The sequence below is a fragment of the Chrysochloris asiatica genome, unplaced genomic scaffold, assembly GCF_000296735.1.
Source record: "Chrysochloris asiatica unplaced genomic scaffold, ChrAsi1.0 scaffold00020, whole genome shotgun sequence".
Lineage (NCBI taxonomy): Eukaryota > Metazoa > Chordata > Mammalia > Afrosoricida > Chrysochloridae > Chrysochloris > Chrysochloris asiatica.
The window spans coordinates 16,364,768-16,390,580 of record NW_006408538.1 but is presented as its reverse complement, the minus strand read 5'-3'; the positions used below and the strand labels follow the sequence as shown (position 1 = coordinate 16,390,580).

At 50.9% G+C, this 25,813-nt stretch overlaps 1 protein-coding gene across 1 annotated transcript in view; it reads left to right on the top strand.

Annotated features, from left to right (window-relative positions):
* SPOCK2 (sparc/osteonectin, cwcv and kazal-like domains proteoglycan (testican) 2) overlaps positions 1–22,468 on the top strand; it is a 35,360-nt gene extending 12,892 nt beyond the window's left edge. Inside the window, exons 3-12 of the mRNA XM_006835869.1 lie at positions 12,979–12,987; positions 13,303–13,348; positions 13,590–13,704; positions 15,494–15,608; positions 17,605–17,719; positions 18,055–18,174; positions 19,007–19,225; positions 20,637–20,699; positions 22,053–22,190; positions 22,323–22,468. Of these exons, the coding sequence (XP_006835932.1) occupies positions 12,979–12,987; positions 13,303–13,348; positions 13,590–13,704; positions 15,494–15,608; positions 17,605–17,719; positions 18,055–18,174; positions 19,007–19,225; positions 20,637–20,699; positions 22,053–22,190; positions 22,323–22,468 (1,086 nt within the window). The remainder of the gene's footprint in view (positions 1–12,978; positions 12,988–13,302; positions 13,349–13,589; positions 13,705–15,493; positions 15,609–17,604; positions 17,720–18,054; positions 18,175–19,006; positions 19,226–20,636; positions 20,700–22,052; positions 22,191–22,322) is intronic.
* Positions 22,469–25,813: the final 3,345 nt, after the last annotated feature.

The following is a 25,813-nucleotide window of genomic DNA, read 5'->3' as shown; positions in this document are numbered from 1 at the left end:
TTACATAACAAACAAAGAGTCAAGAGTTAGAAAGTGGCAGAGTTGGGATTTGAACAGAGATTGTCCAACTCAACACTAGGCCTAAACTTCAGTGCGAGTGGGAAGGAAAGGAGTCTTCCCTGAAGAACAAAGTCGACTTTGGCTTGTGCCCAATGAGCCTGCAGGGCATCCTAAGCAGGAACAGCACTTCCAAGGAAGAGGGGCTTTCAGCAGTTTGCTACCAATCTGCTTCCCACCCCCTGGCTTAGTGACACTTCAAAAGAGAGGCAAGGAATGCGGTGTGGTCAGGAGAGCTCTGAATTAGGAGTTGGACGGTCTGGATTCAAGCTGGAAGGCTCTGCCTCTGTTTGACTACATGATGCCAAGTACATCATATAACCCTTCTGAGTTTGGTTTCATAATGGGAGTCTGAAATGAGCAGAGGTCAGCCATGCCCAGCCGTGCTCTCCAGCCCCATGCAGAAACCACCAGATGGACCAGTATTTCTGGGGCTAGCCCACACCAATAATGTGCATTAATTCACTCATTCGCTGCAGATTTGAGCACCTACCATATGCCAGAAGCTTCACCATGGTCGTGTGGGTCTGGCCCAAGGATACTATTGCCTGCCGGCCACATGTGGTAATTTTCATGTCTATTGAGCACCAAGTAAACCAACATCAAGTATTAGCCACAATGGGGCCCCCATATCACAACTTTCCCTTCCCCAGCACACACCACTATATAGGAACTATGGAAAACAGCTGCACAGATGTTTGTGGGTGAATATGTGTGTGTACACCTAAAACGGGGTCAGAAGAGATTCCATAATTGAGGCTTTGGTGTAGGATGGTGGGTCCTTACCTGACCTCCCTCACCACCCTGGTTCCTAATTAGCCTTTCCCACATTGGAGGGAGCTGGTGTCTCCCTACTGCCAAAGGTGTAAGGAACTCTTGAACTCCCCAAGCCTTGGGAACAGAGCACATAAAACATTTCCTTTGCCTAGAGATGGGGGGAGTCTACCATATGCTTCTCTTGTCTTTCTGGCACTCTGAAGAGACTGGAAAGCCAACACCCCCCTCCCCTTCCCATTCTGTAGGAAGTCAGAGGCTCTCTGCAGGAGGGTAAAGCTATATCTGACTCCAGTCCCCAAGGGGCCAGGGAAAGTGCTCTCTTTGTTTACTAGTGACAGGAGAGTACTAGCAGTGCAAGGTACTTCCCATTTTGGGATGTTGGTTTTAGTTAATACGCAGGGTAAAGAAAATAGGGTACAGAGCTCTTGGCATTCTGTGACTTCAGAGAATGAACTTAAAGCCCTTAACAGCCCCTCCACTATGGTCTTATCCCCCAACCTCACACCCACACCACACCCACAAGCTGGGCAGAAGGGTTCTGGGTTTAAGGAAGGGTTTTCCCTTTTCCTCCTGAGGAAGGAGAGGCAGTTTCAGTGGGCTGAGAAGTCTGGGAATGGGGTCTAACAGCACCTCGGGCTGGACATCCTCCTTGCATGTGTTTCTTTGCAGGTGCATTGTGGGTCTTCTTAGGGCTGTGGACAGGGAAAATAGGTTTCCAGGTTTGACTTTAGAATCATGGCGATATATGAATTGGGCAGACGGACCTGGGCCAAGCTGCAGGCTATAGGGTGACGAGATCCTTGAGGTGTGCTGGCCTCTGATCCTACCCCCTCCTCCCAAAGACATGGTCAGTTTGCTGTTGTAGACACAGCCCTGTCCACGGGGCCCCTGGAGCATTGATTGGCCATAAACTCATTTGGCATATGTTGGGTTCAGCCTGGACACTTTTATACTCTGATCTTGTGTCTCAAGAGTCCTCTGTGTTTTTTTGTTTTAATGTCTGTGTGTCCTGGTCCCCTAAGGGCAGATAGAGCTGTTTTACCCCCCTAATCCCAGAGCCCTGCACAAGGTATTTGTGCACATAGTAGATGCTTAATGTAAACGTGGAAACCGAGAGCCAGAAAGGATCTGACCCTCCTCTCCTAGGTCTCTACTCCAGGTGGTAACATTGAAGGTTCAGGTGTTGGAAGTGAAGGTTGTAGGGAAGAAGGGTCAAGGAATGATGGGGTTGTAGTCTGAACTGTGTTACTTGGAAAGATATCTTCCTCTTCCTGAACCTCAGAAGGGCTGAGGCAGATACATCAAGAGCCTTGAGCTCTCTAATCAGTCTTTTGAAGGGAGTGAACAAGGTTAGGAAGCCTGTCCCCTGTGCTCTTGTCCTTCAGCACATGTGCTGCATTGGGCTTGCATCTGCTACAGCCCTCTTCTTCCTTCTGGGGTTCCCCATCACCAAATCTTCCCCACCTCAGTGCCCTCAGACAGGCCCACCACATCAGACCTGCAGGGGCTAAGGACAGACAACATTTTCCAGGGCAGAGCATCCTGCCCCTCCTGCTCTGTGCTCCCCCATCCCTGGAAAGAGGTGAAAGCTACCTTCACACAAGCCCCTCCGGGCTATCTTCCCTCTGCCTGGCTCCCTCTCTAACTCTGTGACCCCTTGCACCAATCAGAGAATCTTCGTCTGACAGTTCAGGCTCCTGCTCCAATCTTCTCAAAGTTCTCAGTGTGGTAAATCTGGGCAGACAGAACCATGGAGACCACCCTCAGTCCCATGTTACAGATAAAGAAACAGGTCCAGAGCAGGGCTGGCCCAAGAGGCACATGAAGAACCTGCCTCCCCCTTGGTCCATCTTCCTCACTAGACCCTGTCCAGGTCTCCTCAGCTCCAGGGGAGCTCCCTCAGAAATGCCTAGGATTGAAATCCTGACCCCAATCTGCTGCCATGGCCCTGAGGTCCTGAGATGTTTTACCCATAATCCCCACAGCTTTGTCCCTGAAATAGCAGGAAAGGTTAGGACCAAAGGAGTATGTATGTGTGGGCGTTGGCAATGGGCATACCTGAGCCCAGCCAGAGTTGCTGGCTCCTAGGGAGTGAAAAACACATTTTTGCCCTTTTGCCCTCCAAGGAAATTCCTCAGAGGGGAGGTGGGAGGTAGTGGGAGTCTCCCAGATGCCAGCCTCCTTCTATTTGTCCAGCTCAGACAAGCAGCTGCTGCCACTCCCTCTGAGAGAGAGGAGCAAATATTTAATGACTGCCCCCCCCAACCTGTCTCTCTCAGACCAGCTGTGAGAGGGGCCTTCAGCCCCACTCATGAGGGGAACCTGCCTCCTCAAGGAATTCTGCCTGAGCATGTAAAGGGGGTGTCAGTCCGCAGTGGCCCCCACTTTGGCTCTCCTGGGTCCATCTTTCTTTGTTCTTGCCGCTGTTTCCAGGAGACGGTGGGAGGAGGCCCCAATCACAAGTTTCTCTCCTCCACTCTCCTTTGCCTGAGGAATGAGGTGGAAATAATGCCAGGAACAGGTACAAGCAGTGAAGCACTAAGTTACTAACCTAAAGGTTGGCAGTTCAAATCCACCCAGAGGCACACAGAAAGCAAGGTCTGGAGATGTGGAGTGTAGTTCCGCTCTCCAAAGTAGCCATTTTTGTTTTTTGTTTTTTTTTGGTTTTGGCTTATAGGGTGTCTAGGTCGAGAGGGTCTTGGCTCACTTCCATTTTTAAAGGTTCTTGAACTATTTTTTTTTTTTTTTAAAAACGAAGCGATGTTGTAACAGAGTGACAAAGTTGTAGTTTATCTGAAGCCTTGTGATGAACGACTTTTTTTTTTGGTCCTGTCGTGTGCTTCTGGACTTTTATCCTCATTTGGAGACAAGGGTCAGAAGTCTATGTTCGAAGCCCTTTGGTACTATGAGCCCAGCATGGGCCTCCAGCTCCTCCTTCCTCCCCGGCCTCCTCCTGTGTGCACCTAGGAAGCCAGCACTCAGGGCTTCCGTTTCTTTCGAAGTGCAGAGCTTGGCTCTTGGTAGCTATCACCTCACGGGGCCCTCCACAGCCAGTGAGGAAGGCAAGGGACTCAGTCCCATTTTGTATACACAGAAGCAGAGTCCCGTGAAGCAAAGGGATTCTCCAGCCTGCATTCTCACCGGTGCTGCGTGGCCAGGCCAACCCAGTGTCCGGATTCAGCGCCACACTGTGCCGCAATGAGGCAGGTGGAGACCTTCCCCCAGTAGAGTATTGGAGGGTTGCTTTTTTGCAGGATTCGCTGTGGTGGCATGCCTTCCTAGAAGGACAGGATGGAAAGGCTGGTAAACATTGGGTTAATTCAAGCTGTGAAGTGAGCGGGTGATTTGGGTGCTAATTAAAATGACAGGAAGTAAACAGCGCTTGGAAACGCCCAGCATGTGCCCCTGAGCCGGGGTGGGCCTGCGCACTCCCCACCACCTCTCCCCAGCTTGGCGCTGTGAGTCCGTCTCTATGGCAACTGAGCTGAGCAGCAGAGATCAAAGCAGGAAATTGGGGTAGCTACAAACCAGCCAGAACCAGGGTGTGTGAAGGGGTTTCTGGAAAGTGCCTGGAGAAGTGGGGGACCCAGAGGTCTCTCCACACCACAACCAACACCTCCCTGCCTGGGGGTTGAGATAGAGCTGGTAGAGTGGTAGAAACCACCCACAGGCTGGCACTGGGGATCCTGGGCCCCGGACTTCCTTCATCAGCTAACATGTGGCGCTGTGGGTTAATGTGCTGGACTTCAAGGTCAATATGAACTTAAAGGTCAGTGGTTCAAGCTTACCAGTTGCTCCTTGGAAACCCTCTACAGGGTTGTGATGACTTGGAACCGCCGTGATGACTCGGAACCGACTCAACGGCACTTAACAACAGAATAACAGAAGCCTTGTTAGGAGCTGGATTCTGAAACCCTAAATTTGGATGCTAGTGGTAGTTGTGCTGTGCTTTAGGTATGCGAGTCTGGTAAGCCTCAAGTTTATTACCTGAAGAATGAGAATAAAAATAGTAATTTCGTTTTAGGGTTGTCATGAGGATTAAGTGCCACAGTGAATATATAACACTTAGCCCAATGCCTCTCACGTGATAATTGCTGAAAAGACTGGCTATAATTAAATAGCATTGTTACTATGTATTAGGCGCTGGGCACAGAGAGCTGGACTTTATGTGGTCTCTGCCCTCTGGAACTCACCATCTCAATAAGTTAAATGGAAGCAGAAGAATATACACAGAGCACTGCTAGACAAGGCACCGTGGGCCTGGAGGAAAACTGGATCTGGGAAGGGGTTCAGGAAGGTGGTACCTGAGCTGAGGCTGGGTTGGAACACTCATTCATTCCAGGAGGGGAAGAGGAATGTGCTAGAACGTACACTAGAAGAACCTGGGGCTGGGGTAATCTGGAACAGATCAAGAGAAGAAACACTTTCTTCTGTAGGTGCTAGGCAAGCAGGGAAAGATGTAAAAATACAATTCTTACTGTATTTTCTTTCCATCATTGCAAAATAGTACATGTACATTGTAGACTTTTTTTTTTTTTTAATTAGAAAAAGGCAGAAAGATGACAACTTTTTTTTTTTTTTTAATTCTACCCCCTAGAGGAAACTACTGTTAACATTCTGGTTTAAATCATTTTTTTCACCCACCACCCACTTAATAAAATGTTGTTGTGTTTTTCACAGTGAAAGCAAACTGAGGCCTCAGTGAAGGATATTAAAGAGGGAGAGATATAACCACAGTTGTATTCTAGAACTATCGCTGTGGCTGCACCAGCCTGGAAGGTAGATGGAAGGCAGGAAGGTCAGGGGAAGTTACTTAACAACCTGTATAGGGTTTCCAAGGAACAGCTAGTGGGTTTGTATTGCTGACCTTGTGGTTTGCAGTCCAGAGTTTATCCTACAGTGCTACCCAGGAGCACAAGAAAGTATGAGAAAGCTCCTCAAGTGATTCTAATGTGCAGCCAGCGCTGAAAGCCCTGTGACACTGAGGAAGAAACTTAAGCTCACAAGAGGAAGCGACTTGCCCAAGGACACAAGACAGAGAGCTAGGAATGACGTGAACTCTTGGTTCCAGATCCTCTGACTTCTTAGTATAAAATGTTGCTCCTCTCTTCTGGAATCACCCACCTCTAGTGGCACTGTGGGTTAATGCACTGGACAGCAAGATTGATTTGAACCGCAAGGGTTGCTATGAGTTGAAACTGACTCAACAACACTTAACAAAAAGTGGAATCTGCAGTTCAAACCCACCAGCCACTCCTTGGAAACTCTATACAGGAACCCACTCAAACGCACTTAACAAGTGAAATCCTGCAGTTCTGGTGTGGTGCTGTGATCACTGGACCACAGCGGTTCAAACTCACCAGTCACTTCTCAGAAACCCTTTCCAGGGTCGCTGTGAGTCAGAACCGATTCGGCAGCATTTAACAACAACAAGTGGAATCCTGATGTGGCACTGTAGGATAAGCATTAACCTGTTAACCACAAAGTCGGCGGTTCAAACCCGCCAACTATTTCTCAGAAACCCTATAACTGTCCACAGTCTACAAGGGAGGCTTGACTCCACTACTCAACTGTCTTGCAGCCTTGACTGGTTGCTCTACCTCTTGAGCCACACGTTTCTAAAAAAAAAAAAAAAATTAACTTAAAAAAAAAATTGTTCGTTTTCTCATTTTTAATGGGGATGGTCTGCCTACTTTGCAGGATCATAAGGATAGAATGAAGACAGGCACATGAAAAAACTTGGAGAGGGTTCCACTTAATAGCACCATTCACCTGCCATGGTGCACCAGTACATTCCAGAAGTTTCCTTATGTGTCTGCTCTGTGCTGAGCACTTTTGGGTTTATGCTGCCACATCTGCGGTCATCACTCAGTGATGAGCTGCACTAACTGGGCCAATAGACCTGGAACTGCTTAATCCCAGAGCCATGGGTCACAGCCTGTGTGTGGCCTGTCCACTTCTGCTCTGGCTCTTGCTTGTAGCCCTTCCCAATCCTTGCTTTTCAGAGGAGGGCACAATTGGCAACTGAGGCAGCATTAGAACCAGGACTCCTGCTTCCTGAGGAGGTCATGGTACACTAATGGGCCATTTCTCAGAGCTGCTAATGAGTCCACTTGGGAGCTATAAATAAACACCACTGAACTGAGACGCATTATTCACACTTGCCAACAAACACCTTCTTTTCACCTTATCGATGATGTGTTTCTCACCTGACTTCAGAAGCCCCGAAGTATGTTCCTGGGCTCTGCCTACAGACAGTGAGTCCCAAGCTGCCCCAAGGACTTCCTTATGACCTCTCTCCCCTCACTTCTAAGACTCCACAGGGACCAAGTTCCCCTCACACCCCTCAGGGACTCCTCCTATGGCACTTCCTATCCCTGTGTTCATGTTCCCCTCATCCTCTCCACCAGATAGTTCATCATCTTTCCTTCTGTAATAACAGCTTTTATTGTTGAGTGCTTCTGGGATGCCACCATTTCCTGTGATCTCCCAGTAGACCTATGAGTACCTAAGGTCAAGGTACTTGTCCAAGGTCAATTGGTAAGGGGGAAGCATGGGGACTCTACAACTCCAGGACTTGCCTCTTCTACTCATCCCTCCTCTGCATGGCTGCTCCCACCTCCTGGGAGTGAGGGTCCTGGGATACAGCAATGCTTAGGCTTTCCTCCCCCTCCCCACCGCTGTTCCCATCACAGTGGGGACAGTTCAGCTAGAACTGAGGACAGCACTTGTATACAGAAAGAGCTCAGCCCCTGCAGGTGGGTGGGGTGAATGAGGGAGAGGAGTCTTACCTCCTGGTGTTCCAGGAATGGGGTGACAGGTGGGGACCACTGAACACAAGGTGTCTAACAAAGGACAGGAGCTGACTGGTGACACACCTCTTTCTTAGAACTCCTTTTCCCCTGGATTTCCAATCAGATATTTTTTATCTTAACCTTTGAGAGCCTGCTTTATACTGAGCCCCACAGACTTCTGCTCACAGCCTGGTGGGAGGTAAAGACACAGGGTAGAGCCAGATTCTAGGGAGCGATAAGACATTAAGGAACTTGGTGGCAGCCTGGGGGCTGGAGGAGCCTGGAGCAGAGACCACGACCCATCCCTACGCTAGTGCTGGTGGGTGGGCTATGGGGGCACCCAACTCTTGTTGATTGAGGGCAGGAATCTCACATCAGCCTTCCAAAGACCAGCCATGTCTGCTGCCCTTTTTATAACCTCATCACCCTTCCAGGGGGCCCCATTGTGCTGGAGGCCCAGTCCTATAACCCTGGCCTTTGTGACTCCAGCCTCCACTTCCCACTTGTCATGGGGTAGACCGTAAGGCGCTCCTGCCGAAGGCTGGGTCCCTGCACCTCCTACTGACACACAAGTACATTCTTCTCAAGTCATGTCCTCAGAAGCTTGCCCAGAAAGTGTTATGGAATCTGGGCGGGTACCCAGGAAGCTGGGCTGGTTGTGTCCAGCACCCAGAGGAAGGCCCAGGCCTCCCTCTGCTGGCCCCTGGGCCTTTCAGAATCAGTGGACATGTTTATGTAGAGTGGATGTGGCCAGAGTAAAAGGATAGGAGAGAGACCCAGTGAGAGAGAGAGAGGGAGAAAGACAGGCACACAGACAGCTACAGATCAAGAGAGAGGGCCACGCAAGCCAGGCTCTCACAGAGAGAACGGGTGTGGGCCTCTACTCCATCCCCCATCTCTCACTACAGAAGAGAAGAGGAAGGCAGAGCCTGAGGGAGGGCCTCCATACTCAAGTGTGAAAACGGGAGGCTGCTCACAGGAGTGGATTCTGTTACTTCATTTCTGGATAAGAACCATCTGGCATTGGGTGGACTGTTTCAAAGTGTCCTTGTTTTCCTACACATACCCAGCATGCATTGTTGCTATCTATGCACATGTGTGTGTGCATACACATGCTTGTTAGTGGGGACCTGTGCACACATGTCTGTACACATACAAGTTGTATGATTCATGTTCAGACCTGTGCATGGCACACACCCAGGTACCCACCTCTATATAATGCATTCCACCTGCCTGCATGGCCCTGGCCCCTTTCTGGCCTTTGCCAGGTTGTGCTGGAAATTTTTCCTGTCCCTTCCTGCTCCTCAATGCTTGCCAGCTTCTGGGGGAAGCTCAGAGGCCCCAAAGCCCTTGTGGTGCCCTTCCCCATGCCAGTGGCTGCCCCCAGATGGGTGCCCTCTGGTAGAAGAGCCCTCACGCAGCAATCTTCCACACCTCTGCCCTCACTGTGGCCTCTGCCTCCACTGACACATCTCTCATCCTTGGGTGGAGGTGATACTCAGGGTGAAGGGTACAGCGGAGCATGACTTCCATCAGCCTCTGCTCCTCTGTAGCTTCTCCTGGAGCGTAGTCCAGCAGTAGCAGCAAATGGCTTCTTGGTGTTGCCAGCTTCCAGGCCCCAGAAGCCTTCTCCCTGACTGCCTGGCAGAGCCCCAGCAGGAGAACCCTTGGATGTGTTGACTGGTTTCTAGCAACCTCTCCCATCTCATAGAGGAAAGGGAGGAGCCAGAACAAGTTGAGGGTGTCCTGTCAGGCTGGGGGAAGCTGCACTACCTCTGGCCACTCTGGGGTCCACAGGCCCTTGGGAAGCTCCTGAGGCTGGAGCAGGTAAGACAGTGTTCTGCCAAGTGCCAGGAGATCTGGGCTGTGTGATGTGGGCCTTGGGTATGGGTGCGTCTCCTTTCTGGGCTTTCTGGGCAATCTCCTGCACCCTGAGGAGATTGAAGCAGAAGACCTCTGAGGTGCTTTTAGAATCACCTGAATCTGAGGATTTGAGCAGGATCCTGGTTACTGGGGGGCCACCCACATTGGGACAGAGCATGGCCCCCTTTCATCCAGCCATCATCTGCTCTCCACCTGTGCACCTGAAAGAGGCTCTTTCCTCCATGCACTCATGTGGTAGGCAGGTGTCGGGAGGGGGCTTCCAGAGGGGCCCCAGCAGAAAAGGGAAAGAGGTATTTCTGGGGCCTTCAGGGCACACAAACTAAGAATCACTGCTCCTGGGGTTTTATGAGTCCTACAGACATCTGTCCTGCTTGGGGTGTGCCAGGCAGGTCCAGGAATACGGGAAGGGGGCCACTACCCCACCCTTATAACTACTCTTGACAACTTCTGGTAAGTCTGGGGCCCAAACCCACTGCCATAGAATTGATTCCAACTCACAGAGATTTGGGCTCATATAGAGGGTAGAACTGCTCCAAGACATTAAATGTTTATGGGAGCAGACAGCCTCATTTTTCTCCCTTGGAGCAGTTGGTGGGTTTGAATCGGTAACCTTGTAATTAGCAGTCCGATGCTTAACACATTGCTCTACCAGAGCCCCTGCTAGCAGTCCCATGAGAGGACAATAGTAATCGCCTTAATTCTTTAGTGGTGTCCTAGGGCAAACGCCACAAATGGATGGCCTGCATAAACACATTGATTTTCTCACAGTCAGCAGGCTGTTTCTAATTCAGAGTACCCAGTTTTAGACAAAGGGTCTCTGTCTGTGTCTGCTTGAAAGTAAGGTCCTTTTCTCTTCTGAGACTTGGTATCTTATCTCTCCCCTCATCCTGGCTGCTGCTTCTTCTTTTTTTTTTTCATTAAAAAGTTTTTATTGTGAATTGAGTGAAAGTTTACAGGGCAGATCATCAGTTTTACATTCAACAAATCATATACTTTGTTTCATTACAATGATTATAATCCCCTCCATGTACCATCAGTTAACAGTATTTCTCTCTATTTAACTTTTTTTTTTTTTTAACCCTCAGGCATATATAATAATTTAAACCACCAAAGCACACATTCTGCAAGCCTGCTTCCTGGCCACCAGCTCTCAGTGCCTCTCTTCCCATGAATCTAGAGTCCTCAACTGCTCCCTCTCTCCATGTCCCCATCTCTGCCTCCATCTCTGGTATTGCTGCTTCTCTCGATAAGGTTCTGCATTCCGCTTGTGCTCTTCACCCTTGACAGTCCTAGGGTTCTCTGTTTCTGGGCTGTAAGATTACTCCCCAGTTGTTGTTTTTTTTAGTCTATGAAAGCATTGTATTTGAAAACTACCATATCAAAAAAAAAAAAAAAAAAATCACTAGGCCCTTTATTACTGGCAGAAGACCCTTTGGACCACCTCCACAGGTTTCTTTCTTTTTTTCTTTTTAGTTTCACTCCAAACGCTGGAATTTCCAGCTCTTCCCTATTGCCTTCTTTAAACCATACACAGAAGTCAATCTTTCCTTTCTCCTCTTCAGTCAGAGGTCTCATATTTACACTCATCCACCTCTCATCCTCTCTAATCCTAACCCAAATCTTACAGTTAGGTACCATTACAAAAGATTAAAAAGTATCATGTGGGGAATCATTTTTCCTTCACTTCTTTATCTCTGGACATTCTTTTTTGAAATGCTCCCCAGTTTTTGTTACAAAACTTCTACCTTTACAATTGTGACAGTCGCAGTTAGTCATGATAACAATTATTCACTATTGAATCATAAGAATTTTATCTGCATCTCTTTTCACCAGACCCATCTAGACAAGATGTAATCTATTCAGTGGGGACTCTTTCTTCCCCGCCCCCCCTCAATACTCTTAAACTAAACTCCCTCTTGAAACCTTGTAAGCCAGTCACTTCATGCCTTTATTGCCCCCTCATTTTAGGTAGCCGATGTCTACATTGTCCGTCCCTGTCTACCCTGTGTACAGAGGGGATAGCACTGATAGTTGATGTGAAGACCCCTTCTCTCTCTGTTGGTATTTTGAGCTATTACAGCCATGAGTATAGGTCAAGTTCATCAAATTGTAGCAATTTATCCTTGTTTCCTTTATCAAAAAATATTTCTTTGTTTATCTTCTTCTAGTCGAGTTCTGATTATCAAGCCATCGAGGCTAGGTGAAATGGGTACTGTATGCAAGTTTGGCTGTTCTTGTGCATCTCCCCTCACTTCATATCAGTTGGATGCTTCACTCTCAGCTCTAGCCCTCTGTGGCTATGTCCTTGTCCATGGGCTCAGGTGTCCCCAGGTCTCATCACACGTTGGACCAACCAGCCCTTCCTCTTCTCTCTCTCATCTCCAGGTCAACAGGAATCTACGGAACGTGGTTGAACTCAGCCCATTTCTTCATTGCTGCCTTTCCCCCTGTTCCACTCATCAGTAGACCAATGTGGTCGCCAGCAAGCTTACATGCCTGCTCATGTGTTCCCTTTGAGCTTCAGTCTTAGACGGGGGTTTGTCCTAAAGGGACTTGATTGCTTGCCTTGATGGCTTCCTGGCGAACAACTTTCTTATTCTTGTAGTTGCCAGTCATACTGCCATTTTTGTTTTGTTTTTTTCCTGATCTTTCTTTGAAGACATATCTTCTGTTGCTCTAGCTGTTCCAGGCTGGTCTACTTCTCCTTTCTAGTGGGAATGTCCTACCTCAGAAGGTTCTGTCATCCCTGCTTCTTTCGTTTGTTTAATCTCCTGTTTCAGAGCAGGGAGCCCAGTGGCATACTGGGTTAAGTGTTGGACTGCTAACAAGGTAGGCGTCGGTTCAAACCCATCAGCTGTTCTGTGGGAGGAAGATGAGGCTTTCTGCTCCCTAAAAGATTCATAGTCTTGGACACCCTGAGGAGCAGTTCTACCCTGTTCTGTAGGGTCACTGTAAGTCAGAATTGATTCAGTGGAAGTGGGTTTGGTTTTGGTTTAAAACACACCATACATGAATACTGTCTCATTAACTTAACAAAGGAAACACATTCCCAAATAGGATTATCATCAGAGACAGGGTTGTTGCTGTGCCATGCAGTGGATTCTTACTAATAGTGACACTGTATAGGGTTTCCAAGGAGTGACTGGTGGGTTTGAAGCACCGATCTTGCGCTAGCAGTCCAGCATTTATCCCACAGTGCCACAACACATTTTTATTTTCTCTTAATTTGGGAGGGAGAGAAGGGTAGAGGCAGGGAAGGGGAAGCCCGACAACACTTATTTTGGGGGATATAATTCAGTCCATATTAATAGTCAAAGGCCATTGCCCGGCACCCACCGCCAGATGGTGAGGCCAGGGAAAACCTGGAACCTGTGGTCTAAGGGTGGGCTACCTACTGAGATCTCCTTTCTCTCCTTTCTCATCCTGCTGTGTTTCCTGTAACCTACTGCTGTTTGCTGATCCCCAGGAAGTGGAGGTGAGTACAGCACACCCTACTCTCCCCTTTGCTCCCTCCATGCCCTCGCCCTGATTTCTTCTTCTTCCCTACCAGCATTCCACATGGGGGAAGGAGGAATGTGTGGGAGAGGCTGCAAGGGGTCTGGACATGGGCTTTTAGACATAGAGGTTGGAGAAGGCAGTAGACAGGGGACATCTAGGCAGCCACTAAAGTGGGGGCAGATTTGTACATGGGAACAGTAGCCCAGCCCTCTCCTCTCCTTGGCCATGAAGTCACTTGCTCTAGGATGTGAATCCTAGCCTGTCCCTCTCCCCCAACTTTGTCCTTCTGTAGGATGACTACATCAAGAGCTGGGAGGACAATCAGCAGGGAGACGAAGGTAACGAGCTCTTCCCAGGTCAGGGAAGATGTCTGGCACCCATAAGGACATGAGAGCAATGGGCAGATCCCAGTACTGGTCTTGGGGTACCCTAGAGCAGCCAGACTCTCATGAGGGTGGGAGTTCTGAGCTGAGGCTGCTGAAGGGAGGGACCTCCCAGCTCAGAAGTGGAGCTGGGGATTCCTGGGTTTTCTGGCACCGATTTCCAGGTGACCTGTGTCCCTACCCTGCATCCCTTCAGCCCTGGACACCACCAAGGATCCCTGCCAGAAAGTGAAGTGCAGCCGCCACAAGATGTGCGTTGCCCAAGGCTACCAGCGCGCCATGTGCATCAGTCGCAAGAAGCTGGAGCACAGGTGAGGGGCTGGGAGCCCAGAGGTTTGTCCAAAGTGTAAGGGCTTGACTGTCCTGTCCTTCTCTATTTGTCACCTGTTGCTGTAGAACAAAACATAGTGACTTAAAGCACTGTATTATCTCACATAGTATCTGGGCATGAATACCCCAGCAGTGGTCCTGCTGAATAGTTCTGACCTAGGGTCTGTCACAAGGTTACAATTATGATGTTGACTGGGGCTGAAGGATCCCATTCCACCCATTCCAAGCTCACTTACCTGTCTGTTGGCTGGAGGCCTCAGTTCCTACTCACACAGGCCTCTCCAGAGGTCGGCTTGAGTTTCCTCACAACGTGGCTGCTGGCTTCCTCTAAGTGAGTGATTCAACAGAGAGAGCAAGAAGGAACCACAGTGTCTTTTATGACCTAGTCATAGAAGCCACACACCATTATTTCTGCCACATCCTGTTTATTAGGAGCCAGTTACTCAGGGCTGCCCACATTCTAGGGGAAGGGACATTAGGCTCCATCATTTGAAGGGAAGAGTGTCAAAGAATTTGCGGATGTATTTAAAAACCACCATACCCTGTGAGGACAATCCCAAACACTGTGGAACGCATCTCCTCTCTGGACCTTAGTGTCTATATGTGTAAGACTAATAGGGTTGGACTGGATCATTTGAGGTTCCTTCTAGCTCTCACATACAACGATGTCATGGCATGCTTAAGGTTGTAGCTTCCAAAACTCATGGGGAGGAGACTTCAGCTCCAATATGGAGTCCTGGTGTGATGCTGGAGAAGAAGCTCTAGACCTAAGGTTGGTTTGAATCACAAGGTTGGCAGTTCAAACTCACCAGCTGCTCCTCAGAAACACTATACAGGGTTGCTGTGAATCGGAACCAACTTGACAACACTTAACAGCAGCAGCAGCAGCTTCAGTACAATGATAAGATCCTACCTGGTCCCGATACCTGCACGCAGAAAGTCTCAGCTTCCTCCGTCTTTCCCCAAAGTATAAGGAGCCCTGGTGGTACAGAGGGTTAAGCGTGGGGCTGCTAACTGCAAGGTCTATGGCTCAAAGTGACCAGCTACTCCACAGGACAAGGATGAGGCAGTCTGCTCCCATGGAGACTTGCAGTGTGTGTCTGGAACCCTAAGCAGCCATTCTACTGTGTCCTAGACGGTCTCTGAGTTGTAACTGACTTGATGGCAGTGTGTTCCCGAATCAGAGACTCAGACCAGAGACTGAGGATTGTAGTGTCCAGTGCCGACAGGGGCCTGGCAGGTAATACAAATAAAAGAGGACTGGTCAAGGCAGACCTTGTAGAAAGGGGGCAGCTGGAAGGTAGGGCCAGGACAGACAAATCTTTCCTTTTCTGGAAAAACCAGAAATTGAGATTTTTATGCAAACTTTCCTATTTTGTAAATGTTGGCAAATAGTTCAATTTTAAAAGCACCAACATACACCTTAGAGGCCAAACAAAACAGGTCTGCAGATGAGACGTGCCCCTCAAGTGTGCGGCTTCAGATGTGGTCTGATGTACAAAGTCTGACTCACCTTCTCCATCACATTGAACCTGGAGTTGCTACCTGAAGGCTCTGTTGAACTCAGCCTTCCCCTGGAGACGGGGAAGCTGGGGGTCTGTGCCTTGCTCGGTTGGTTCCGCCTTTAGGAGCAGGGGGATGGGCAGGGAGCAGGGCCAAATTGGCTATAGGCCACAGACATAAGCTTCCTGTCAGAATGGGTCTTCCAAACCCTCCTTTCTCCTGTCCCTCTCATTTTTCCTCCTTCCCTGTGCCCTCCTCCTTCTCTAGAATCAAGCAGCCTGCCTTGAAACTCCATGGAAACAAAGACACCATCTGCAAGCCCTGTCACATGGCACAGCTCGATTCTGTCTGCGGCTCTGATGGTCACACCTACAGCTCCGTGGTGAGGCGTTGGGACCTCAGGTGGAATGTGGGGAGGGCACACCCGAGGCCACAGGGAACAGAGACTGGGGTTGCCATGTCTGAGGTGGGGCCAGATAGGCTTGGTCACTTCAGGAACACCCATAGGAAGGACACCTGCAGCTCAGGCCCTGCACCCTGGCACCCCTGCTCCCAAGTACCAGGATGGCCCAGTCTGAGTCAAACTCTGTACCTGAACTAGAGCAGATGCAGGTAGGGGTGGGGCCCATGTGAGACACATGGGCTGGTAAACCTCCAAACCAAAACCACTGCCTTCAAGTCAATTCCGACTCACAGAAACTCCACATAGGGGTTCTGAGGCTGTAAATCTTTAAGGGAGCAGGAAGCCTCATCTTTCTCCCACGGGAGGCTGGTGATCTTCGGTTAGCAGTCCAGGGCTTATCCTACAGGGCCATCAGGGCTCCTTAAGTGAGGTAAGGGCCTCACAAATGTCTGTGGAAGGGAAACACCCACTTGTTAGCAGGTCAGTAAAGGACAGAGAAGTTTCCCCACAAGCAGATTTCCGCATATGGGCCATGATTTTCCCCAGTGAGCCATGGGGCTGTTCTGGGAAAGGAAGAAATAATCCTCTGTGAGAAGACCATGTGGCTAGGGGAATGGATTCCTACCTTATGAGACATTTCTGAGGACAATATTGGGTGAGACAGTAGTTGTGCAAAATCAAAACAGAAACCTGGTGCCCTTGAGTTGGGCCCAGCTCGCGGTGACCGTGTGTCCCAGAGCAGAAGTAAGCTACATCTGTGGCGTTTTCCAGCACAGTTCCACCGACACACACGGTGTCACTGTGAGTTAGAATTAACTGGAGGGCAGCTGGTGAATACTTGCAGAAATGCTTTATAAGCTTCAAAGTACCATGAAATGCAGGCTGTAGTCGTGATTGTGAGATGCGGATTGAAGTCATCTGGTCTGGCTGATGTGGCGGGCCTGACGCCACCCAGGGGGATGGAGTGAAAGAGAGAGGAACATGAAGACTAAGGCAGAAGCCACATTTTAAAACCCAAATAGCACAGTTGCCGTCAAGTTAATTCGATTCGGACTCACGGCAACCCTGTGTATACAGTCAGACGTCTCCACAGGATTTTCAAGGCCATGCCCTTTTGGAAGTAGATCTCTAGGCCTTTTTCTGAGGTACCTCTGGGTGGGTTCGAACTGCCAGCCTCTTAGTCTGTAGTTGAGTAATGAATCACATGTACCACCAGGGCTCCAAGCTAGTGAGGCCAAAAAGGAGACAGAGGCTGAGTCGACAGAGAAGGAGAAAGGCACTGTGTCATGTGAAGGCAAAGGGAGGCTTGAGTAAGGGTGTGGTCCAAGGACCATGCTGCTGTTGCATAGGAAGGTGAAGACCATCCTAGCCCTGTGCCCCCCGGACAGGGTCGCCCTTGGTCTCTCTGAGCCTCACTGTTCTTTGCAGAGCATAAGAAGCACTGTTCCTTCCTCACAGGCCCCTGGGGGCCCAGGTGAGGGAAGGGAAAATGCTGCAACCATCCACTTCCCATCAGGGAGAAACAAAGATCCCAGCAGGGGAAACTACAGTAACACGGGAATACAAGTGTCTCCTAGTGAAGGCTGGGGAGTGGCCAGAAGTTCAGAGTGGGCAACGGTGGCTGTTTGTTAGGAAGAGAACTGAGAAAATCCTAGTGGAGGTGCCTGTGGGAAGGCCATTGAGGAAAGTTTCCAGTAGGGAGGCAACAGCAGCAAAGAAAGGAAAGCTGTGGACTAGGATAGACCCCCAAGGCAGTGGGTTGGTGGGGTCATGGGGTCCTGGGCATCTTGGACAGCACTTCTGGGCTTGCCACTCATACCACTGTGCACTGTGTTCTGCAGAAGATGGAAGGGCTGCCCCTCCTGTCTCCAGCGGGGAGACAGATGTGGCTGCCAGGGTAGGCTTGAGGGTGCCCCAGCTGGGGGACCCATGGGCAGGACCTCCAGCCTCCAGCTCAGCTTCTTTTCTCCTGCAGTGTAAGTTGGAACAGCAGGCATGTCTGAGCAACAAGCAGCTGGTGGTGAGATGCAAGGGTCCCTGCCCCTGCCCCACGGAACAGTCCACCACCTCCACCACTGATGGCAAATCAGGTAGAGGAGTGGGCTCCAGGCCACTGCCAGTCCAGGGCGGGTCTCCTTCAGGGATACGTGGTCCCAATGGATGACCCCGAGCAGGAAGGCATGGGGCCTCTGCTTCATTTCTTCTCCCTGGGTGTCTGTCTGTGGGCTGGGGTGGAGGACAGGGGATCGGCCACAGGAAGCTGGTGCTGTGGTTTTTTCATTAGGAAGGAGGGAGGATGGGAGAGGAAGAATCTGAATTCTAACTTTCCTCCCACAATGCGTCCCTGACACATCCCAAGTTGACATCAGGCTTGTTTTACTTCACTTCTCCCTCTGTCCCCTGGTCCCTGTTCTGCTGCCTGCAGAGACCTGCACTGGCCAGGACTTGGCAGACTTGGGGGATCGTCTGCGGGACTGGTTTCAGCTCCTTCATGAGAACTCCAAGCAGAATGGCTCCACCAGCAGCGGGGCCAGCCCCACCTCTGGTACAGAAGTTGGGGTGCTTTGTCTGGGATGAGGGAGGGAGATGGAGAGAGGGTAGGGGAGACACCCTTGCTGGAAGCCCACCAGACTGGGTTCATAAGAATCCAACCCTGAACAAGGGGCATAAACGTCAACTGTACGAGGGATCTAGGTTAGCTATTAGGAAGAACTTTTAAAAGACATTCTTAAGGGTGGATGGAGGAAGCTTAAACCCTGAAATGGGTAGTCAAGGGAAAGGAAGGGCTTTTAAGGTAGCGCTTCATATTACTTTGTTGTTGTTATGTGCCGTGGAGTCAGTTCCGACTCATAGTGACCCTGTACAGGGTTTCTGAGGCTGTAAATCTTTATGTGAGTAGAAAGCCTCATCTTTCTCCCATGGAACAGCTGGTAGTTTCGAACTGCTGACCATGAGATTAGCAGCCCGATTCATAACCATTATTCTACATTACTTAGGTGCACCCTATCTAGAGGTGAAAGGAACTCTGGTAGCATAGTGGTTACGAATCGGGCTGCGAACTTTAGGTCAGCAGTTCGAAACTACCAGCTGTTCTGCGGGCGAAAGATGAGGCTTTCTGCTCCCGTAAAGATTTACAGCCTCGGAAACCCTATACAGAGTCGCTACGAGTCAGAATCGACTCCATAACATATAACCACCATATCTAGAGGTGAAGGATGGACCTTTGGCCATTCTTGAGTTTCTAAACCCCATGGTAGATTTGTAGCTGCCTTGACCTTGACCAGTGCCTTGGAACTAATGGAGAGGTGGAGGGATGAAGGGACAGATGGACAGAGCAGTTTACCTTGATCTTGTCTGAGTCCTGGTCTTCTCCCCAGGGCTAGATAAGAATCTAGGGGCCAGCTGCAAGGACTCCATTGGCTGGATGTTCTCCAAGTTGGACACCAGCGCCGACCTCTTCCTGGATCAGACGGAGCTGGCCGCCATTAACCTAGACAAATACGAGATCTGCATCCGCCCCTTCTTCAACTCCTGTGACACCTACAAGGACGGCCAGGTCTCCACTGCTGAGTGGTGCTTCTGTTTCTGGAGAGAGAGTGAGTGTGGCCCATCTCTGGTCTCCCCTAACCCTCCTGTGTAGGCTTTGCCTCTGCCTCCAGGCAGCAGCCAGAAGAGCCAAAGCAGGGGAGAAAGACCCAGAATCAGAGAGGCTCCCTCTTGGTCTCCTGCCTAGGCCTAGAACTGTCTCATCTTTTAGCATCCAGGGAAGCCAGCACTTACTTGTAAACTCCCTTTCTTGGCATGCACTTAGGTGGATCCAGATTTTGTGGGCCATGAAGTTTATGCACTTGAAAAGTAAGAAAGGATTTTGCAAACTACAAATGTAAACTTTCTAGGGCCCCTCAGGAGCTGTGGAAGGGGTTGTGTAAGTGAGTTGAAGCTGAAGTGGCATGGGCTTCTCAATGGTTCACTGCCCCATGGAAGTGACCATGTAGGCTGTCGCTAGCTTCATTGATGTGGTACCACTTGCTGGGTATATAACCCCCAACCAGAGCCACCAGTGTGCTTAGGGATCATCTCAACCAGGAGTAATGTCATTGGTGGGGAGACTGAGGTCCTGAGGGGTCAGCCGACTGGCCTGGAATGGGGTTGGCCCCGGTGTCCTAACTTATGCCAATTTGGGGTGTCCTGAGCAAGTCACAGAATCTCCTGGAGTCCAGTTTCTTTATCTGAGTGGGGAAATGACAATACCTTCCTCAGAGACGGTGAGGATGACCTACAATCATCTACGTGCGGAGCACAGTGTCAACCCCAAGTCCCTCTACAAATGGTATTAGCAGATGGTGTACTGCTTCCCCACCTGGGGGCGGGGTCAGCAAGACAGGACACCGGGGCCAACCTCACTCCAGGCCAGTTGGCTGAGCCCCTCGGGACTCAGTTTCCTGTGGCCTGTTTTGTACCACCACTTTGACTTTTAGGGCCTTTGATGCATCTCTCGTCCATTCCATGCCTTGGCTTTCTTGGGCAGGAGGCCGGGATTGGTTCTAGTTTTATAGAAACCCACCTCAAGCTTGTGGGGCCAGGGGTTTCCCAAGTCTCCACTGAGCTCCAGGTTTTACTGCTTCTTATTTCTAAGTCTAGGAGTTCTATCCTATGTTCCTCTGGGCGCTCTCACCTGGAGTATTGTGCGTTCACCAACCTCTTCTGAATCCTGGTTACCCACAGGGAGCCCGGAGAATCTGGCTCTTGGGAGACCTCAGTCCATCTCTCAGCACTGTGGGTAGCTCCCCCTGTTGAAAATATCTTGTCATACAAGGCGTCCTTCATGGGCTTTGAGGACCTTAGAGGGCTCAGCGGTCCCCAGTACCATCACGGTAAGCCCCGAATCAGAGCCTGGATGTATCATCTTGCAGAGCTCCCTACCTGGATTTCTAAGCTTTGTGGGGCTCCATGTACCTCAGCAGCACCAAGGGACACCTGTCAAAGGCTGCTTCTCTCTCTCTACAGAGCCCCCCTGCCTGGCAGAGTTGGAGCGCATCCAAATCCAGGAAGCCGCCAAGAAGCAGCCAGGTAAGGGGTGTTAGGAAGACAGGAGAGTGTCTTCTTCCCAGTTCCACCCTTGTCGTGGAGCAGGGTCTCCCAATAAGCCCTCTGAAGATTCACAGCCCGATTCGTAACCACTACGCCACCAGAGCTCCTTTTAGTAAGCCCTTTGAAAAGTATGTTTTAAGCACTAAGGTGGTGTCTAGTTATGCCAGATTGGGGGCTGGAGTGCAGAAGAAAGTGCGTTCCTTGTCCTGTGCGTTCATGGACAGAGCTGGGCAAGACCCCTCCTCATGTGGTCAATAGACACTTGAGGGCCACTCCTGGAGAGATACAGCAACAAGCCCAGCCAAATGGGGAACACATGTGTAAATGATACAAACAACCCCCCGGGATGTGTGGAGGTCAGTTAGGTCCTGGGGTATAGGACAAAGGAGTCTAAATTCATCTAAGGGGTCAGCAAAGGCCTCTCTGAGGAGCAGACCCAAAGGCTGAGAATGTGACAGCCAAGGGCAGACCCAAAAGCAGGAGAAAGTGTGAGGTTCCTAGGGAACAGAGAAAATGTCCATGATTGATGGTCAGAGAGGTTCAGAGTTCAGGTCAGGGCCTTACGGACCCTCAAAAGCAGCCCTGCATTTAGTGTGTCCTCAAGGCCAGCACACATGAAACCCAACACAGGAAGTTCTGTGGCAGCATGCTGATGGCCAACAAGCTGGTGGCCTTTGAGGAAGCTGCCATTCTGCTGCCACCTCATCCGTGTCTCCCCACCTGCTCCTGGTCACATGGCACCTGACTTTACCTGGCAGTACAGGTGTTGTGTGTCTCAGGAGTCCCCTGCATATGTGCTTGACTACTTCCTGAAAGGTAGGAGGTTCAAGTCCACCCAGAGGCACCTTGGAAGACAGGTCTGGCAATCTACACCCCCGAAATCAGCCATTGAGAACCCCATGGAGCATAGTTCTACTTTGACACACATGGAGTTGGAGTTGATTCGATGACAACTGGTTTTTTTTATGTGTGTCCCATCTCCCTACCCCTGGCCTCTGAATGTTGATCTTGGAAGATGTCTGATGACCAGAGGAAAGAGGCGTGGCAGATTGGAGCTGACGAGAGAGGCCTGGGTGTTGCAGGGAAGGAGACAATGCTGTGGTGGCATTTGGGGGGCAGCGTCAGACACGAGGGCAGACTGCTGCCCTTCCAGGAGGCTGAGGCAAAGACATTCCCATGGAAGATAGAGCATCAGGGGTCTTTGCAGGACATTTAGGGAAGTGGGGTTCTTTGCCCCCAGTCTGTGAGCCCTGCGAGGTCAGTGTCTGGTGTGACCGAGCACTGTGGTGTACACTGCTTGTGCCCTGCTCTGACCCTACTGGGTCTCCTCAGGTGTTTTCATCCCAAGTTGTGACGAGGATGGCTACTACCAGAAAATGCAGTGTGACCACAGCAGCGGTGACTGCTGGTGCGTGGACCAGCTGGGCCTGGAGCTGACAGGCAGCCGCACACACGGGAGCCCCGATTGCGGTAAGGACAACTGGGGCCTGAGTCTGCAGAAACCCCTGTGGACCTTGTCTCAGGGGGTCAGAGTCCCTGCTGAGGAGGAGGAGAGGGGGTGAGCAGGCTCCTAACCAGCCCCTTTGTGTGTCCATATCACAGACGACATCGTGGGCTTCTCAGGGGACTTTGGGAGCGGTGTCGGCTGGGAGGACGAGGAAGAGAAGGACACGGAGGAAGCCGGTGAGGAGGCTGAAGAGGAGGAAGGAGAGGCGGTTGAGGCTGATGATGGGGGTTACATCTGGTAGATGGCTGCAGGGAGCCGGGCAGGCCAGGTTGCCAGTGCCGGGGGAGAGGGGCCGACAGAGACCTGGACAGACGCCGACAGCCTATCAAATGGATCCACGACGTGGGGTCGAAGGACCTGCCTTCAGTGGGTAGACTGGATGTGTGGTGTGCATGGCATGCGTGTGGCATGTGTGCCTGGGTGCGTGTGTGCGTGCGGCATGCGCTGACAATGTGTTCTTGACCCACACTGCTCCTGGTGGGGAGCCGCCCAGAAGTCCCTGTGAGCTCCACGTAGTGTTTTCTTCCTGTTAATTGTTGGTTTCAGTAGACACACATTTGTATCCATACACTTAGCACAGGTCAAAATTGATGAAATGAGATGCCCCCAGCCACATCCCTTAACCAAGCCCACCCCATCTGGCATCTTGTGGGTCCTTGGCTCCACAGCCCTGCCCCCTCCTCTGCCCATGCTGCCCTTCTCCCTCTTCCTCAGGGGTCAAGCTCTGGTCTAAGGGAATGAGGGATCTCTCTGCTGGCTGGCTGTCCCCCAGGCTGGGCTGATGTGACTGTGACATCCCTCCAGCCTCGGATGAGATGTGCAAGGACACCCAGCCACAGCATCCCCTTCCCTTTGCGGGATTCCCAAGCCAGTGTGACCACAGAGCCGAGAGGGTGGAGAAGGCTGAGGAGGAGGAGGAGGTGATGGGTGAAGGTTTTAGGAGTGGAGATGTGGCAACCCTGGAGGGGAGTGGGCAGGGTAAGCACTGTCTGACGCCCACATGGTGCAGTTGTAGGGTGCTGCTCCTCCCCCTGCCCCTTTTGTTTAGGCCCCTGGTCCACACTAAGGAGTCTGAGGATCAGGAACAGCGGGTAAGAGTCCTGGCTAGGGTGGTTGCTGTGTTTCCCTTACCCTGTGACTCCTTAACTAGAGACCCCCGACTCCCAGACCCACAAGAAGGGTTGTTCCTGGACCCCGTAACAGCGCAGTTGAGACCACAGGTTTCCTGCTCTGGAGCCCCCTCTTCCATTCCCAGCCCCTGGGGTCTCCCTCTCTCCCCCCCCCCCCGAGGCCCCCCTAGGACTGCTAATGATGGTAGTTCCCTCCGTTCTGTTGTGAAGCTGTGTAGTGCTTAGGAGGCGTGACAAGTCCGTGGGGACAGGACAGGAGCAGCTAGACTCTAAAGCCACACCTCACTGTCCCCCGCCAGATCTCCTTACCAGGTGGGAGCTAGGTCTGATAAGAAGGGTGTCCCCCCTTTTTAAAAAATCTGTGCAGCTCTCCCTGTTGAGGCAAACTTCTGAACAACTTGGATGAACAATTTCTTACTGGGTCTTGGGCCCCGATACCTTTCTGGGTGCAGTGAGCACTGTGTGTAAGTGTGTGTGAGTGTGAGAGTGTGTGTGCACACTCGGGGGCCCTCCGGTGTGGCCTGTAAGTGTGGTGGGGCACCCGGCAGTCTGGTGAGTGGCTGTGCTGGTTGAGTGGGAGTGTGAGGGTCAGTGTGATGGGGCTACCTGGACACATGTCACAGTCTGGCTCCCGCAAGCATCTCCCAGCCTCCTCCAAGAATCTACCCAACTTTCCTCACCTTATCCACTCTTCTGACCTGCCCGGGAATCAACATCTTCCAGTCCTCTTTTGGGGGAAACAATGCAGCTCCAGTTAGGCCCATAAACTGCTTCTCATCCCACAGCACAGTTCTAGCTGCCGAGATGTCCTGCGCGTGCGCAGCTAGAGCTCCTCCACAAATCCCCTACCCTGTCTTCTCGCTTTCCTCCTCTGGACCTTGGCTCAGTTTAGCCCTCTGCTCTTTGGAGCAAGCGCTCACCCTGGAGCTACTTGAAACTTATGCTCTCGCTAGGATCAGAGCCTATCTCTTCCCTCTGCCCCACCTCAGACTTCTGGAACATCCTCCTTGTGAGGATGCTGGGGTGTCCTGGGTGGGAGGGGTGCAGAGGAAGACCACCCTTGTACTCTCACTGCCCCCCGCCTCAGGGCGCATGTGCTCTTGCTGTCTCTGGGTCTTCCGGTGTGCACGTGTATATGGCCTTGTATGAACCTTGTAAATATATGTTAGAAAGAATGAGAAAGGCGCTAAACTAGACCCTGGAGGGGCAGCCTCACCCTATCTCTGAACCCCCACATTGCTCTTCCTCCCCTACTCTGAGACTGAGGCCACCCCCAAAGGTGTTTCTCCAAGTCAGTGTTTGGCTGATGAGCTGGAGGTATCCTCATGAAGAAGGTTTCAGGTCGGTTCTTCCTCAGCAGTTGGATTCATGCCCTTGACCATCTCCCATACCCTCGACACTGATGTCCTCTCTGAGGCAGGGTAGGGAATTAAGACCTAGTGGCAACGAGCTTGACCAAATCCTACAGAACAGTTCTTGGCTGGCCCCGTAGCTGCCCTGGTTACCCCAGGTCTCCTTGGCCCACTGGTGCTGGAAGAAGCAGGCATGTCCGTCCATGGTAGAGGCTGGCTGGGGTTGAGAAAATAAATGTGCCTTGAGGAACCACTCCGAGAGAGCCTGAGGGTACTGGGAAAGGAGGCCTGTCTTGAGAACTCAGGAAGGATGAGGGGGACGGTGAGCTGATGATGGCCTGAGGGACATTCTGACCACCTGGGCTGATGGTGGTCACAGCCCCTCTTCACAACCCACCCCGCCCCATTCAGCCCTTCATAGTCTCCATCTATTTCCAACTTCACCTCTGAGTGGGGCCCGTTGGTCTCAATATCAGAACCCTCCATTTCACCAAAGCTCTGAGCCTTCAGTCCCCACCCCCAGGAGAAGGAATGGCTGACCTGTGACCCCTGGGGTCATTGTCAGACTGTGGGCAGACAGGGGTCAAAGGGAAGAGACACTGGGGGTGCAAAATGAGACTCGAGACATCCTGAGGAAGTCCCAAGCAGAGCCAACTGCTTTCTAGCCTGAAGCCTACTTAAACGTTGTTATGTGCAATAACTGAGCTTAGAGTTAAGAATTGTGTTCAAGTGCTTGGATTTCCGTCTGTATATTTAAGTGCTGAAATTGTATCTCTCAGTAATTTTAGATGTCTTTTAAAAAAATCAAAAAACAAAGTGTTAGACCGTGTGTGTGCATTGATGGGCACTCAAGCGTCCTGTGGATCACCCTCGACCCTCTCTCCCTTTTCCCCTGTGGCCCCTTCTGACACCCCATCCCTGCTCCACTGGGGACACCACCTCATGTCGTCTTATCTGCCTATTACTCAGCCTAAGGAAACAAGTACACTTCATACATGCATAAAGGAAATCAAATGTTATTTTTAAGAAAATGGAAAATAAAAACTTTATAAACATCACCTGCTGGCAATATTCTGATTCTTCTTCCCCTTGGCGTTATTTTTC